The 17,022-nt window shown below is 40.1% G+C and overlaps 1 protein-coding gene across 2 annotated transcripts in view; it reads right to left on the reverse strand.

Moving 5' to 3' along the window:
- numbl (NUMB like endocytic adaptor protein) overlaps nucleotides 1–17,022 on the reverse strand; it is a 62,603-nt gene that overhangs the window by 4,333 nt on the left and 41,248 nt on the right. For both annotated transcript variants that reach the window (XM_058080817.1, XM_058080816.1), the window contains exons 2-8: nucleotides 11,253–11,403; nucleotides 8,571–8,645; nucleotides 7,596–7,670; nucleotides 2,855–2,995; nucleotides 1,494–1,704; nucleotides 690–965; nucleotides 65–244 (exon numbers count right to left, since the gene is read on the reverse strand). In XM_058080817.1, coding sequence (XP_057936800.1) covers nucleotides 65–244; nucleotides 690–965; nucleotides 1,494–1,704; nucleotides 2,855–2,995; nucleotides 7,596–7,670; nucleotides 8,571–8,645; nucleotides 11,253–11,378 — 1,084 coding nt within the window. In that variant the 5' untranslated portion in view covers nucleotides 11,379–11,403. The remainder of the gene's footprint in view (nucleotides 1–64; nucleotides 245–689; nucleotides 966–1,493; nucleotides 1,705–2,854; nucleotides 2,996–7,595; nucleotides 7,671–8,570; nucleotides 8,646–11,252; nucleotides 11,404–17,022) is intronic.

The following is a 17,022-nucleotide window of genomic DNA, read 5'->3' on the forward strand; positions in this document are numbered from 1 at the left end:
AAGAAACAAAGTGAGGGATTCAGAGCGGAAGTCTACTAAGCGTGATGTGATTATTCCTCGTTACCCTGCATCGATGCTGGCGGCGGGGGCAAGGCTGCGGGCGCAACGCAGGTCGGCAGGCCACCCGCAGAGGAACAGGGATTGGAGAATGGATCGTCGGAAGGCTTCGTGAAGGAGGTGTTGATCTGACAACACAGGGCATTGATGTCCCCCTCGCCTGCCAAAGCCATGTCCATCTCTAGCACTAGCAAGAACGGGACACAAAAAGGGGGGCGGGGAGCAGAGATTGAATTCACGGAAGAGTGTGGGTGAGGTTCGGTGTGAAATAGGGAGGGTTGGACACACGGAAGAATCATTTATTCATTCATTTTCTATCGTTTTTTCCTCACGAGGGTCGCGGGGTCCCAGCTGTCTTTGGGCAAGAGGCGGGTACACCCTGGACTGGTGGCCGGCCAATCACAGGGCACATATAGACAAACAACCATTCACACTCACATTCATACCTATGGACAATTTGGAGTGGCTAATTAACCTAGCATGTTTTTGGAATGTGGGAGGAAACCGGAGTATCCTAACCCTAACCCTCAAACCCAAGATTCCTAACCCTAAGCACATTTCTACAATGGCTGATATTAAAAACGGGAATTTAATGGCAAAAAAAAGAAGAAAAACCAAACTTTTCAACTGACCGGAGTTCTTGGCCTCAAAGTCAAAGTCGGTCTTGCGTTGCAGGGTGGACGGCAGGTCATTGAGACGGAGTGACAGCTGCCTCTTGAAGGGGGAGTTTTTCTGACTGAGAGCTGGGAATCCCCGGAATGAGCCTTGACGCACAAGTTGTTCGATGGGCGCGTGGCGGCGAGGGATGGCGTGAGGCCCGCCAGGTTCTGGTCGTTCCATGGGTGACGCCGCACCCTCGGGCGGAGAAGCGGTACCGGGCGGCAGGGCGGCATGAACGGAAGACTGGTCTGGAGGAAGGAGGGCGGAGATTTAGCTTAACAAAATATGGAGGGGTTTTAAAAAAAACAAAAAAACCTTAAACTGTATTAAGAAAGCAGGAAGTGAACAAATGTAACAGTTAGTGATTGTAAAAGTACCAGATGGAGGGGTAGGATTTAATAAGCTTTGCTTCTTCCTACTCCTTTTGGACATGTGGAACTGGGAACTGATTATGGGATGCACTCAATTGGAATCTGATGCATGTTCAAATGAAATAAAACCATTACCATTACCATTACCATTACGATTACCATTACCATTACCATTATACAGCCTGTGTAACATATTTAATGTAAGCTGGACATCATTATTCGTGCTGGTCGAGAAATGTCACATGGTGCTGCAGTACGCACCGTAACCCTGAAGAAACAATGATGTGTTTGAGTTCTCGGTGCTTGTCTCTGCCATCCTTCCATAAAGTCTAATGAGTGTTTCTAAAAGTACATTATATACATTTCTATATATACGTTTATACATTAATGGTTTATGAGTCTCACCTTTATTCTTATCCTGCAGTTTGTCGTCGCGCTCACCGGCGGTGCTACCCTGTTGGCTGCAGGCAGAGTTCGTACGGAAGGAACCCTCCCGTACAAAAGATGTCCGAGTAGCGTCGAAAGATGCCGTCACGCCGCACTCCTTCTCCCGACGCTGTTTCCTCTCCAAACAGGCGGCAAAGGCACAGCCGACCGCGTGGCTCAGTCTCTCTCCCTGGTAGGAAATAAATACAAAGCAAAAAGGATTAAAACAATCCACGATGTGGCGACTGTGTCTTCAACCGTTACATTACATTGATTGATTGATTGATACTTCTATTTACAATACAACACAACGAGTATCAGATTAGTGTGTAATTATCCAATCAGATCTCATGTTGTTGTGAATATATGACAAATGTCTTACATTCTACAATAAATCAATAAATAAAGTTTGTGGAGGAAATAGAGATGAGATGGAGGCGTGGCTCCGTAGAAGCTTCGTTCTGATCCTCTTATCTAACTCCACTTATGCTTTGCTCCATGCTGGACTCATCACTAATCCATCTCATCGGCCAAATCGATGATGGAAAAAGACATGGTTGGAACTGCAACGCCAAATTGTGGCACAAGGTTACCTTTTACTACTACGAGACTACACAGTTAAGAGTACGAAAGGCAGGATACACGCTGGTGTCCTCTGATTGGTTGACACAGATTTCTACTTTCTATTTTTGTACTTGCAAGCCCTTTTATTCAGAGTTCCTATCAATAATAATAATCAATAATTATTCTTGTGAGAGTCACACATATAGACAAACAACCATTCACACTCACATTCATACCTATGGACAATTTGGAGTGGCTAATTAACCTAGCATGTTTTTGGAATGTGGGAGGAAACCGGAGTACCCGGAGAAAACCCACGCATGCATGGGGAGAACATGCAAACTCCACACAGAGATGGCCGAGGGTGGAATTGAACCCTGGTCTCCTAGCTGTGAGGCCTGCGAGTTAACCACTTGTACACTGTGCAGCCCTAATGCTGTTTAAAGGCCAATCCAATTGTTTACATTAGGTTTGTTAATAGTTAGCATAGTTAACAATATTAACAATGACAAATTAGATCAAATCAGTATTGTTTTTCCTACCGATAATGATATTGGTGATATCGGTGATATCGGTGATATCGGTGATATCGGTGATATCGGTGTACCGTCCTGTCCTTTCACGCTGCTGAGAGGTTAACAATACTACCAATGTCAACATAAACAGACCCATATTTTATGTCGACGTAAGCCGCCAACCATGTATGTCGACAACGGCGGGGCCCATACAATACGACAGAAGAGTGTAGAATATTGTAGTGTATCAGGTCCCCTCACCGAGTCTTTGAGAGCCATGAAGCAGTGGCACATCCATCGTCTGGTGGTCCCGTCTCGGCAGATGTAGGAGAAAGCCTTGTCGTAGTTTCGATCAGGAGCACAAAAGGACACCTTCTCTATGGTCTGGTCCACTATGAGGTCCTGGATGGAATAAATAAGACAGATTTCACACATAGTAAAGTAGAACCTATATGTTATTTGTTATCCTATTAGTGTAGGGCAGGGGTCTCAAAGTCAATTTACTAGGGGGCCACTGGAGCTCGGGTCTGGGTGAGACTGGGCCGCATCAGGTTTTCCAAAAAAAAAAAAAAAACGCATTTATTAAACACAAAATTTTTTTAAAAACTTCCAATTTTCTACAAGAAAAGCTCTGATAAAACATTCCACTGTTCTCAAATATCTTAATTTTTATTTTTCTACAGAAAAAAAAGATGAAAAATAAACAAACAAATCAAGAATAAAGAAAAATCAATCAATCAGTAATAAATAAATAAATATAATAATAATAATAAAAGGGCAAATAATAAAAACTTAAGAAACCACATATAGTTGGTGGGTAGACAAATTATTTTTTTCATATTAAAATGAACAAAGCATTATTAGAGCCCTGTAGACATGACAAAACACGACGAAAGTCACATTTATACTCTTTTTATTTACAACATATTGCGCAACTGCAGGGTCTTGAGACACATGCTAACTCGCAAACTAGAGAGCTAGCGACCTAAACGGTAGCCTTCAAGTTATTTCCTTTAAACTTAAATAGCCAAAAACTTACCACTTCCACACGGATAGGGAGGATAACTATTAACAGTTATTTAACCTTTAACATGAACATTAATCAAACGTAATAATTTTTTCTGGGTACATGATACCATACAGCATCCATATCAAACTTGCGCGGGCCGCACTAACATTAAACTTTGAGACCCCTGGTGTAGGGCCTCGCCTATGATGTGATGAATTGAAACAAATATAGAAACAAATATAGACATGATTAGAGTCAAAGTCTATGGGAAGAATTCTATAATATAGGACATTTCCACTATGTGACTTTTTTTTTTTCCGAGCAAATTTATGAAACATTACAGTGCATTTCTTACATCAATGAAAATATAACTTTCCATTATTTACATTTGTATTCAACTATCTGATCACAAGCCCAAAAGGAGTAGGCTGAAGCAAAAGCTTATAAATGCCTACCCCTTTTTGCAAGATATAATCATGTTCATGCCACTGTCTTGTTTTCCCTGTTATTATTATCATTGTTATTATCATTATTGTAATAATCTTTATCATAATTTTTTTATTTTTTTATCTTTATCATTATTACCATTATTATTGTTATTATTATCACCATTATTATAATCATCATTGATATTAGCATTTTCATCATTATAGTTGTAAGTTGTAGTTTGATTTTTTTTAAAATTATTTAATTTTACAGACTTCATTGCTTCTTGTAGAGTACTGTGTCATTCCATCTGTTGTTTTCTGAAATCCGCAGTATTTGTGCTTTTATTGTCAATTTATTAGCCCACTTACTAAGTGTAACATTTACATATCATTTCCTGGATTGCATGTGTCTAATCTTGTGCATTAAAAAAACAAGAACTTGTGACTATGTCTGACCAGGTGACCAACTCAAACATCAGTTTCTTCTTGTTAAGCCCTACCTTGAAGTTTTTAGACGTGCTTATTTGTTCGTGTTTGTTGACTTACATTGGTATCGGAACCCGATACTGATAATGGATTGAATCCAACCCGTCCCTAATTCCCATGCCATGAAGCACTTTTCGGTGCATCCAACAGAAGAAAATGCTACCAAAAGTATCGACACGAGACCCTCTTAGATCTCCCGGGTGTTTGCACCACTTGCCTTGCCTTCTATGAAAGCTTTATTCAGCCCGTCTTAGCGTCTATAAAGGCAACTTGGAGGGGGGCATCACCTCTTTCACTCTTCAAAAACTAAATGAGAAGCAAACCCGAGAGCTGAGAGGCATATAAAGACACAAAAGGACACACACACACACACACACACACACACACACATCCTTTCTCTCTTGTGAAAACAAAGAGCGGGGTGGACGAGGACAGGAGAGACAAGAGGAGGCCATTCATTGCAGCAAATTGGTGAATGAAGGGAAGCGCTGGTACCAAGGTGAAAGGCAGAGCGGAGTGTCGTCCTTTCAGAGAGACGACTGGTCATGTGATCTTTGCTTGATTCAACGTGTCACCTCATATTATCAGGACACACCTCCCCATATTGTCAATGATGAATGGTTAGAATTTAAGAGGGGCCGATGAGGGCTGGGTCAAATGCAGGAAAAATGTATTCTTGTGTGTGTGTGTGTGTGTGTGTGTGTGTGTGTGTGTGTGTGTGTGTGTGTAAAAATGACCCATCAGAAAAGCAAGACTGATGTGACTCTTGGCATGTCATCTATGCAGAGAAAAGGATTTGAACTTTCTTTTCCGAGCGTGCATCATGAAGGTCACGTCCGGCACAGATGCGCCGTGCCGTCCATTCAGAGTCGAGTGTGTCACCGCTTCGTCATTGGTGGAGACCAACAAAAGGAAAGGTCATGAAGACACTGCCATTTTTCATATAAAACCACTGCTGTTGGTTTTTTTTTTTATAGATGAATTGCTTTAGGTGAAATGAGTACACTTGAGTATCACACTAGAATATCTTCTTCTTTCTTAATTTATTTCAGACATGCATACTATGTTACATTAATATTAATAATATTAATAATATTAATAATATTAATAATATTAATAATATTAATAATATTAATAAGTAATTTTAATTTTAATTCTAATTTTATTAATATTAAAAATAATATTAATATAAATATTAAAATAATATTAATATTAAGATTATTTTAGTATTATTTTAATATTCATATTAATGTTATTTTTAATATTAATGTTATTTTTAATATTAATATTATTTTTAATATTTTATTTATTATTATTATTATTATGTTTCTCACATATACACTTACAATACAATACACTTACAATATATATATATATATACACACACATATATATATATATACACATATATATACATACATACATACATACACACACAACACCTCATTACTACACATGTCTGAAAAGGAGCAGGAATAAGCAAAGCTTATTAAATCCTACCCCTTCTCAACACCAGAGCAGTTACCAATTCAATAAGTGATTTTTCCCACACATATAATCACAGAATCTTACATAAGACAAAACAATATCACCAACACAAAGGTAGTATTGTGTACAGTGTATTTATGTTTTGCTGGTTCATCAATGAAGTCTGTCACGTTTTCCCATCCCTCTGTTGTAGCGATGTATGACAGCATTAGCCGATATTAGCATAGAAATTAAATATTAGTTCATATCGGCGTCTTTTTTTAATTATTTTTTTACAGTGCATAGGGAGGTCAAACTGTGGTGTGGATATTTTAAAGTGGTGCAGGGAGGGGGGGTGAGCTTGAGATAGTGTGTGTGTGGCCTTCCGACAATATAAAAAGAATGGAGTTCTCCATTGAACCCAGCGGCTCCTTTATTCCCTGCTGCTCTTTAGTCTGATCCGCTTTCAAAAGAGCCCCCAGTGAGCTGCACTCACCCTGGGAGGGCCTCTTAGTCGCCAGACATTCCTCAAGTGCAAGTTTGTCTGTGCTCCTTTGCCTCGTCACGTGACTAAGACTTAGGGATACGTGCACGGAATGACAGGAAATGTCTCCATTGAATTAATTACACTCTACTTGCACTTCATTAGGTACACCTGCACAGCCTAATCATAGTAATAATAATATTTGTAGATACTTCCTGCATGGGTCATGGCTAGTTCACACAGAGAAAATAATATAAATAATATATAATAATATATTATAAATATAAATATGGCGGCACGGCGGACTAGTGGTTAGCGTGCAGACCTCACCGCTAGGAGACTTGGGTTCAATTCCACCCTCGGCCATCTCTGTGTGGAGTTTGTTCTCCCCGTGCATGCGTGGGTTTTCTCCGGGTACTCCGGTTTCCTCCCACATTCCAAAAACATGCTAGGTGAATTAGCGACTCCAAATTGTCCATAGGTATGAATGTGAGTGTGAATGGTTGTTTGTCTATATGTGCCCTGGGATTGGCTGGCGACCAGTCCAGAGCGTACCCCGCCTCTCGTGGGAAGACAGCTGGGATAGGCTCCAGCACCCCCCGCGACCCTCGTAAGGAAAAAGCGGTAGAAAATGAATGAATGAATGAAATATAAATATATTATAATACATATAATTACATATAGACAAACAACCATTCACACTCACATTCATACCTATGGACAATTTGGAGTCGCTAATTAACCTAGCATGTTTTTGGAATGTGTTAGCGTTCTTACAAAGAACACTAAACTCATCACACACCAACTTAACACTCAAAAGGTGTAATTATGAAACCAGCCCAACCGAATCATTTGTGGCCAATTAACCTAGCATGTTTTTGGAATGTGGGAGGAAACCCATGCATGACCAGGGAGAACATGCAAACTCCACACAGAAGGTGGAATTGAACTCGAGTCTCCTAGCTGTGAGGCCTGCACGCTAACCACTTGAGCACCGTGCAGCCCAGGTCGTAGGTTCTCCGTCATAAATAAATCATCATTTTCAGACCATTGAAGTGCATTTGGACCATTCCCCACGGCACATTGGCCGGGAAATAGCCATCTAAGTGTGGCAACATATTCTCTTACCTTGGTTTTATCATCAACCACTCTGAGTCCATCCGCTGAAACCCACAATACCGCCTTTACCGTCTTTTTGCCGCTCTGTGGGGACAAAAGAACACGGGGGGGGGGGGGGGGGGGGGTGAATCATCCGCAGCATCGCAGCATCACAGCATCACAGTTACATGTCTCACTTCTCTTGACTAGTGAGCTCATCGTCGTGGTGATGTAACCAACGAGCTATTATTAGAATATAAAGTCACCTGTCTCAAAGGGAACGTACCAAATAGAACTTTTAACACACGTGACCCGATTCAACCTGCTTGGACCGTAAAAAATACACTCCATAAAAATGAGTCATGGAAAAGAAAAATACAGCCTTTGTACCAGTATGCACCAGTACAGAGACCCAGTTATTGCATAATCCCATTGAGAGGAGCTAAATGAGGAGGTGGAACGGGGATTTAATGAGAGGACAGCAGTTTTTTTTTTGGAGTCAACTACTTCAAATGGTTGACGGAGATAGACTGTAGCGATTTCATATGATAATGTATCCTGGCTGCGTGTCAGCAGAAACACACTTGGCACAACATATCATATCATCATATCTGTAGTTTTTGAACATCATCTGAATCTGATATTGACTACACAATGTTTACCCATCTCATTTTGTGCTCCGTTGGAAGTTGCACTGTAAAAGTGTCAGAAAAAGGACAGGAAGCAAAGGTAATTACAGAGTATTGAATGTCTGAGTGTGAGTTGATAAGGTGCAGTAGAGTACAGACTGGAGTACAACACTGCACTGCAGCAGAGAAGCTGTGTGTGCCACAACATTAGGTACCACTGCAGATCTAATACAAGACCAGTAACAGCAATTCCAGCCTGATATTAAATGTACAATATCAAAAAATATGAAGTCAGCATTATCTTTATCAAGTATTAGGTCACTTTGTGCAGTTCGATCAAATACTGTGGCATGTACAGTATGTCTCAGATACTCACAACTTTAAGCTTCTTCACTGCCTCCTCACACACGTGCATCCCTCTGGACTCCTCCACCTCCACCAAGCCCAGGTACTGCGGAGATAAGGGATGTGTTTATTTAAAGACATACAGTGTATTTGACTGGCATCACTTCCTGTTTCAGATATTCTTGAGATACGATCCCCAGAAATGTAAAAAAAAAACTAACATTATAGACATACAATGCATTTGACTGGCATCACTTCCTGTTTGAGATACGCTTGACATACGATCTCCAGAAATGTAAAAAAAAAAACATTTATTTTGAAAGGCTAAACCCTAGAACGTGCACACATTAACAACCAATTACAAGCATTTGGTATTGAGCATTGTGGAGTTCTACATCACTTCTTGTCAAAGCATCTTCCTGCTGAAAGATGTTGAGTGAATTAGCTTGTGAGACAGCGCCCTCTGTTGGATTCACAGCTGCAGTGCACCTTTTTACCTGCAGATAGCGCCATCAAACCTCATTCGATCTGTGATTAGGCGAGGGTTGAGTGTATTTTGGAAGGCTGTCAGGGGACATGGTTGAAAGCAATGAGGTGTATGTTTAGAGCTGATGTGGGTATATACTGTAGATAGACTCCGGGGTATATACTGTAGATAGACTCCAGGGTATATACTGTAGATAGTGGGTATATACTGTAGATAGACTCCGGGGTATATACTGTAGATAGACTCCAGGGTATATACTGTAGATAGTGGGTATATACTGTAGATAGACTCCGGGGTATATACTGTAGATAGACTCCAGGGTATATACTGTAGATAGACTCTGGGGTATATACTGTAGATAGACTCCGGGGTATATACTGTAGATAGACTCCGGGGTATATACTGTAGATAGTGGGTATATACTGTAGATAGACTCCAGGGTATATACTGTAGATAGTGGGTATATACTGTAGATAGACTCCAGGGTATAAACTGTAGATAGACTCCAGGGTATATACTGTAGATAGACTCCGGGGTATATACTGTAGATAGACTCTGGGGTATATACTGTAGATAGACTCCGGGGTATATACTGTAGATAGACTCCGGGGTATATACTGTAGATAGTGGGTATATACTGTAGATAGACTCCAGGGTATATACTGTAGATAGACTCCAGGGTATATACTGTAGATAGTGGGTATATACTGTAGATAGTGGGTATATACTGTAGATAGACTCCAGGGTATATACTGTAGATAGTGGGTATATACTGTAGATAGACTCCAGGGTATATACTGTAGATCGTGGGTATATACTGTAGATAGTGGGTATATACTGTAGATAGACTCCAGGGTATATACTGTAGATAGTGGGTATATACTGTAGATAGACTCCAGGGTATATACTGTAGATCGTGGGTATATACTGTAGATAGGCTCCAGGGTATATACTGTAGATAGACTCCAGGTATATACTGTAGATAGTGGGTATATACTGTAGATAGTGGGTATATACTGTAGATAGACTCCAGGGGTATATACTTTAGATAGACTCTGGGGTATATACTGTAGATGGACTCCAAACTGTACCAATTTTAGGCACTAAGTCTGATTTGGGCATTCCAAATTTCCAAAGTCTTAATTTTTGTTCCCATGGTATCATTCTCTCTCATCCTCTTTCTCCTAGAGCCCTCCCATCCCATCCCATCCCTCCCATCCCATTTCCATGTTCCCACACAGTCATTTCCTCCCGTGTCCACAATCCATAACTCAATAATGTCATCGTCTCGGCTCATTTTGGATCTGCGTGATAATATGTGCTATGGGAGGTAATGACAGGCCTGTTTCTCATTAGGAAAATATTTTTGGGTGTGTTTCTACTGATCAGCTCTGCAATTAGAATCATCAGAAGCTGGTGTGAGCACTTGATTTAAACATATAATGTTTGTATATAATCACTATACCAATCACTATACCTTTTTTGTCCACCAATCTGGTAATGGTAATGGTAATGGTTTTATTTCATTTGAACATGCATCAGATTACAATTGAGTGCATCCCATAATCAGTTCCCAGTGCCACATGTCCAAAAGGAGTAGGAAGAAGCAAAGCTGTTACATTTGTTCACTTCCTGCTTTCCTAATATAGTTTTTTTTTTATTTATTTTTTTAAATTTATTTTATATTTTTAAATTTTTTGAAATAATTTTTATTTTTTTAATTAATTTTTTAAATTTAATTTTATTTTTGTTTGTTCACTTCCTGCTTTCCATAATACAGTTTAAGTTTTTTTTATTGTTTTTTTAATAATGTACCTCATACCGAAGTACAAGGTGATATGACCATACAATGACACAATGGGTACCATAGTAACTGTCAATATAGTGATTGACAATCTTCATTATGAAGGTAACGTTCCCGTGTGAATAGGACCTTAACTTAGCCATTCCTTGTTTCAGTGATGATACTTGGAAGAAATTTTGGTTTTATTTGCCCCCCGGGAGTAAGCTTCATAAAAAAATAAACAATCTTGTGGGGGAGAGGTCCCAAGCTAAGAAAAATAAACAAAGAATCCAACCCTCCTGAGTGGTCTTGATTTGACAGAATAATACCAACTAATGGCATAATTATCTGCGATAATGTCACTGATTTGTGACGATAGCTTTAATAAATGACTGCTAAATAAAATAATAAAAGTATGAAGCGATCTGAAAGCGGAGGCTTACCCGTACAGAGAAGTTACATTTGCCTTTGCGTACAGCCTCCTCGTCCGCCTGCCACTGATGTGGTCTGCTGGCCTCCGGCACGTAGGTGGGCTTCTTCCTCCTCAGACTCTGGCGAAGCTTGTTCATCTCCGGGGTCACGTGCTCCCTGGTACTGTAGGCATCCGTATGGAACACAGGGAGACATACTTTATTGATGGCTTATAGTTTGATGTCATATGTTATCAAAGACACCAGCTAGCAGGACACCACACAGACAACATTTTCCTGTTTTGTCGGGAGTTATTGCTTCAATTTAATCGTGTCGCTCATCGTTTTTAGCCAAATGCCTGCACTTGCAACTTTATTTGGCAACATTTGGGGTTACAATGTTGAGGAGGAACATGATTGACCCAACAAACAATTAATGTTGGACGAGGATGGTGGTGTCCGTGTGGTGTCTCGCTACGACATCGTGTCTTTGGGCACGGTCACGTCAACAATCATGTCTTCAAAGAAGGTAAAAGTCATATTAAATATTCATTATCACTTTCATTCCTTATTTAGAGCATTGATATGCATTTTAAATTGTTTTATATCATGTAAAAAATGTAAAACTATAATTATAAAAAATATGAAAACGTTTTCCTCCTAATTTTGAACATTCATTCATTCATTTTCACCAGCCAATCACAGGGCACATATAGACAAACAACCATTCACACTCACATTCATACCTATGGACAATTTGGAGTGGCCAATTAACCTAGCATGTTTTTGGAATGTGGGAGGAAACCGGAGTACCCGGAGAAAACCCACGCATGCACGGGGAGAACATGCAAACTCCACACAGAGATGGCCGAGGGTGGAATTGAACTCGGGTCTCTTAGCTGTGAGGCCTATGCCCTAACCAGTCCCCAACGTGCAGCCCCTTTTGAACATGTCTAATGGAATTCCATTTACATTATTCCTTATGGGGGGGCTGTACAGTGAATGAGTGGTTAGCTCGCAGGCCACACAAGTAAAATAGCTCCATTTAAGAGTCTTAGGGAACCTGAGGTCCACGAAAATAAATACAGTTTTGAGTACTTGGTCCTGCTGGTTCACGACTAGTCTATTTGACCCTTTTGGGCTACTACTTCTTGATAGTAAGATAACCACCATGACGGGACATGGGCCTTAGAATTGATTAATTATGGCTTGAATAGGATTGGCTGTTGTTAGAATTTGAACGACTCCAGTTCCGACTCCTCGTTTTGATTCACATTTTTGATTCCGATACTTTTTAAAAGGCATGGCACTAAATGAGGACACTAATTATAGAGATGAAATGTCTGATTTCCCCATGATTTTTAAAAATAATATCAACATTATCAATGGCTGCAGGCCACACAGCTAGGAGACCCTAGTTCGATTCCCGCCTCAGGCCATCTCTGTGTGGGGTTTGCATGTTCTGTGGGTTTTCTCCGGGTACTCCGGTTTCCTACCAAACATCCTAGTTTAATGGACTCCAAATTGTCCATAGGTATGAATGTGAGTGTGCACGAAGACAGCTGGGGTAGGCTCCAGCACCGCCACGACCCCCGTGAGGATAAACGGTAGAAAATGACTGAATATTCTTTATGGGAAAATGGTTAAGTCGGCCCTTTTGGAACAAATAAATAATGCTAACCAAGGTTAAACACAAACACAAACAAACACACACCTTGCTACATCATACCCAAAACGTAAAAAGTTGTACAGTAAACCTCGGATATATCGGACTCGGATATATCGGAAATTCGCTCACAACGGACAGATAAAAAAGAACCGATTTTTCTGTAATGCATTTCCAATAAAAATTCATTGCATATATCGGATTTTTTATAACGGATTTCGCCTATTTCGGACAAAATCTCCAGTCCCGTTCCAATGCATTTCCATGAAATTTCCCTCGCATATATCGGATGGCCGCATCGTGGCGCTCCGATTCGCCGAATCGTGACAGGCCGCTATACGACGTCATTTGCAGCGTTTGCAACGTTGCCTGCGCGTCCAGGTACATTGGAAACATAGTCAAGGAAGTGCCTTTTTATAACGGATAAAATCCCATTTACGCATATACCGGATATAAATCCGATATATGCGTAAAACGGACATTTTCCGGTATACACATATAACGGATTTCGCTTATATCGGACAAAACCAGTGGGAACAATTGAATCCGATATATCCGAGGTTTACTGTACAACGCTTTGCAACTGGTGTGTGTTAGACGCAAAACAGAAGGTATTCAACGTTCCCGTACTTGGTCGTTATCATCTGTGTAGCAGAAATTGATGTGTGTATTTTGCAAACAGCACATCAATAATGACTTCCAGTGTAAATATCAAAGTCACACAAGAAAACCCCAATATTCCTGATAGGAGTTTGTGTCCTTTTTTTCCTCCCAATAACCAGGATTAAATCACTATGCCTCAATAACGTAACAATTACATCCATTTACATTTCACATACAAGTAACAATTAAAATAAAATAAAAAAAATAAAAAGAATATAAGATCCTTATAAAGGATCTAGGTTTGGAGAAGGTGTCATACATACCATATGGAAACACAAACACAAAAGCATAACATCCTCCCAAGTAGTATAAGAAAAGCTCAAAGGAAAGCCAATGAAATGAATAATAAGCAAAGAAGCACTTAAGTCGAGTTTATCTCCATTCATTCTGTTTTGATCTTTTCATATCCTGACTTCATGAGAGTAAAGATTGTTTTCTTACCCTCTTCGTACCCCAGAACCCGGCATGCTGGCTACAACAGGGTGTGAAATTACACAACCCCTCCACTGCAGGCATGTAGTATCCATATGCAAAGCGTGAATCTGCACACTGGAGAAGACAGGAACCTTGCTCTGCTACACACATGGAGCATGGCGTGTATTCTAATACAGTATATATATATATATATATTTATACACACACATACCCAGACACATCACTTCTGGTCATCAACACCGCAGTAGCGGTAACGAGCGGCGTGCCGGAAGCATACGCACATTTACTGTCTCTCATGCCTGACAGACGTGTGTGTAACGTGGAGTACGGACATGCCAACGCAACACATAACGGCTCGAGTGGCATTACTCATTCCCGGCATGTGGGACACGCTCAATGCCAAGAACGGACACACACACACACATCCTCAATGTGCACACACGCCGCAGCTTGTGCCACTCATTTCTGGGAATCGGGCCAAGCACCCAAGTGTATTAGAACAGGGAGAAGCAAAAAGTAAGTGGTAGCTGGGAAATACACAATCCCGTAGGACTGTCACCATATTGGGAAGGGAGGATGGGGTGGACTGGACAACTGACACTTTTTCACTGACATCAAAAAGATGCAAATATGTTAGTATTGATTTAATACCAAGTAAATACAGGGCCAGTATTGCCAAAAAATAATACTGATATATATATTTAACAATACTTGGTTTTTCATGGTTCATAATTAGAATCACAATAAAACACAGGATTTTATGCCCCTGTACTGTATCAGTCCATGAAATTGAGAGCCAAAACAACGCACCCTAAGCAAATGTGACTGCTAATAACCCACCATGGGGCCAAAGGAAGTTGCAAGTGCCAACAATTTGAATAATTGCATCATTTTCAACATACTTCTGTAAGAACGCTTTGCACCGCATCCTGTTCACTGCGATAACAAAATAAGGGTGTTGGCCGAGGGTGGAATTGAACTTGGGTCTCCTAGCTGTGTGGCCTGCAGCCGTTGATAATGTTGATATTCATTCATTCATTTTCTACCGCTTATCCTCACAAGGGTCGCGGGGGTGCTGGAGCCTATCCCAGCGGTCTTCGGGCGAGAGGCGGGGTACACCCTGGACTGGTGGCCAGCCAATCACAGGGCACATATAGACAAACAACCTTTCACACTCACATTCATACCTATGGACAATTTGGAGTGGCTAATTAACCTAGCATGTTTTTGGAATGTGGGAGGAAACCGGAGTATCCTGAGAAAACCCACGCATGCACGAGGAGAACATGCAAACCCCACACAGAAATGGCCGAGGGTGGAATTGAACTAGGGTCTCCGAGCTGTGTGGCCTGCAGCCGTTGATAATGTTGATATTATTTTCAAAAATCATGGGGAAAATCAGACATTTCATCTCTATAATTAGTGGCCTCATTTATTGCCCTGCCTTATAAAAGTATCGGAATCAAAAATGTGAATCAAAACAAGGAGTCGGAACTGGAGTCGTTCAAATTCTAACTACAGCCAATCCTATTCAAGCCATAATTAATCAATTTTAAGGCCCATGTCCCGTCATGGTGGAATTCTAAGGCCCATGTCCCGTCATGGTGGTTTTGTTACTATCAAGAAGTAGTAGCCCAAAAGGGTCAAATAGACTAGTCGTGAACCAGCAGGACCAAGTACTCAAAACTGTATTTATTTTCGTGGACCTCAGGTTCCCTAAGACTCTTAAATGGAGCTATTTTCGGTGTAAAAATGCCAAATGAGACTAATAACACCAAGTTTGCATTCCTCTTTCTGAGCCTCAAGTTGCGAAATAAGGAGCAACGGTGTAGTAAACAGCCTTTAACCGAGTCACTGGAGACCCATCAGGGCGGGGACATTAGCGAGCGACTTGTAAACGCCTTCCATCGCCGTGACCTCACCCTGTCAACAAGAACCATATGCACGGCTCACTTGAAGCTCAGTGAAAAGACGTGGGCTGCCAGCGAAGGATGGGAAGCATAAATAAATGAAAGGTCCAAATGAAGACCATCATCACTGGCACTTTAGAGTAGACTACACATTCAGGTGGACTGGAGCCAGAAGAACAAAATGAGCCTTTTCCTTTCCAAACATCTGCAATACATTCCCTCACAACACTCCGATTCTTACATATTCTCTAGAATTTGAAGTCTCTTCATCCTGGCTTCATCCACTTGTCATCACTAGTAGCGCTTTTCTTTGGTGGAATATCAGTGGAATATGTGTAGGACGCAGAAGGTGAAAGCTCTGATGACATTGATGGAGACATGATACCTGACAAACATCTATAGACTGAGATCCCAGGTGAAGCTGAAGAATGGGACTGTAATGGTAATGGTAATGGTAATGGTTTTATTTCATTTGAACATGCATCAGATTCCAATTGAGTGCATCCCATAATCAGTTCCCAGTTTCACATGTCCAAAAGGAGTAGGAAGAAGCAAAGCTTATTAAATCCTACCACTCCATCTGTTACTTTTACAATCAGTGACGGTTACATTTGTTCACTTCCTGCTTTCAAAATAAAATAAAATAAAATAAAATAAAATAAAATAAAATAAAATAAAATAAAATAAAATAAAATAAAATAAAATAAAATAAAATAAAATAAAATAAAATAAAATAAAATAAAATAAAATAAAATAAAATAAAATTTAATTTAATTTAATTTAATTTAATTTAATTTAATTTAATTTAATTTAATTTTTGTCCTGTACCGAAGTAGGAGGTGATATGAATGTTATATTTTTGGGTGTGTTTCTACTGATCAGCTCTGCAATTAGAATCATCAGAAGCTGGTGTGAGCACTTGATTTAAACATATAATGTTTGTATATAATCACTATACCAATCACTATACCTTTTTTGTCCACCAATCTGGTAATGGTAATGGTAATGGAAGGAGTAGGAAGAAGCAAAGCTTATCTGGTAGTTTTACAATCAGTAACTGTTACATTTGTTCACTTCCTGCTTTCTTAATATAGTTAATTTTTATTTATTTATTTATTTATGATTATTA

This window comes from Doryrhamphus excisus, chromosome 8, assembly GCF_030265055.1.
Source record: "Doryrhamphus excisus isolate RoL2022-K1 chromosome 8, RoL_Dexc_1.0, whole genome shotgun sequence".
In the NCBI taxonomy this organism is placed as follows: domain Eukaryota; kingdom Metazoa; phylum Chordata; class Actinopteri; order Syngnathiformes; family Syngnathidae; genus Doryrhamphus; species Doryrhamphus excisus.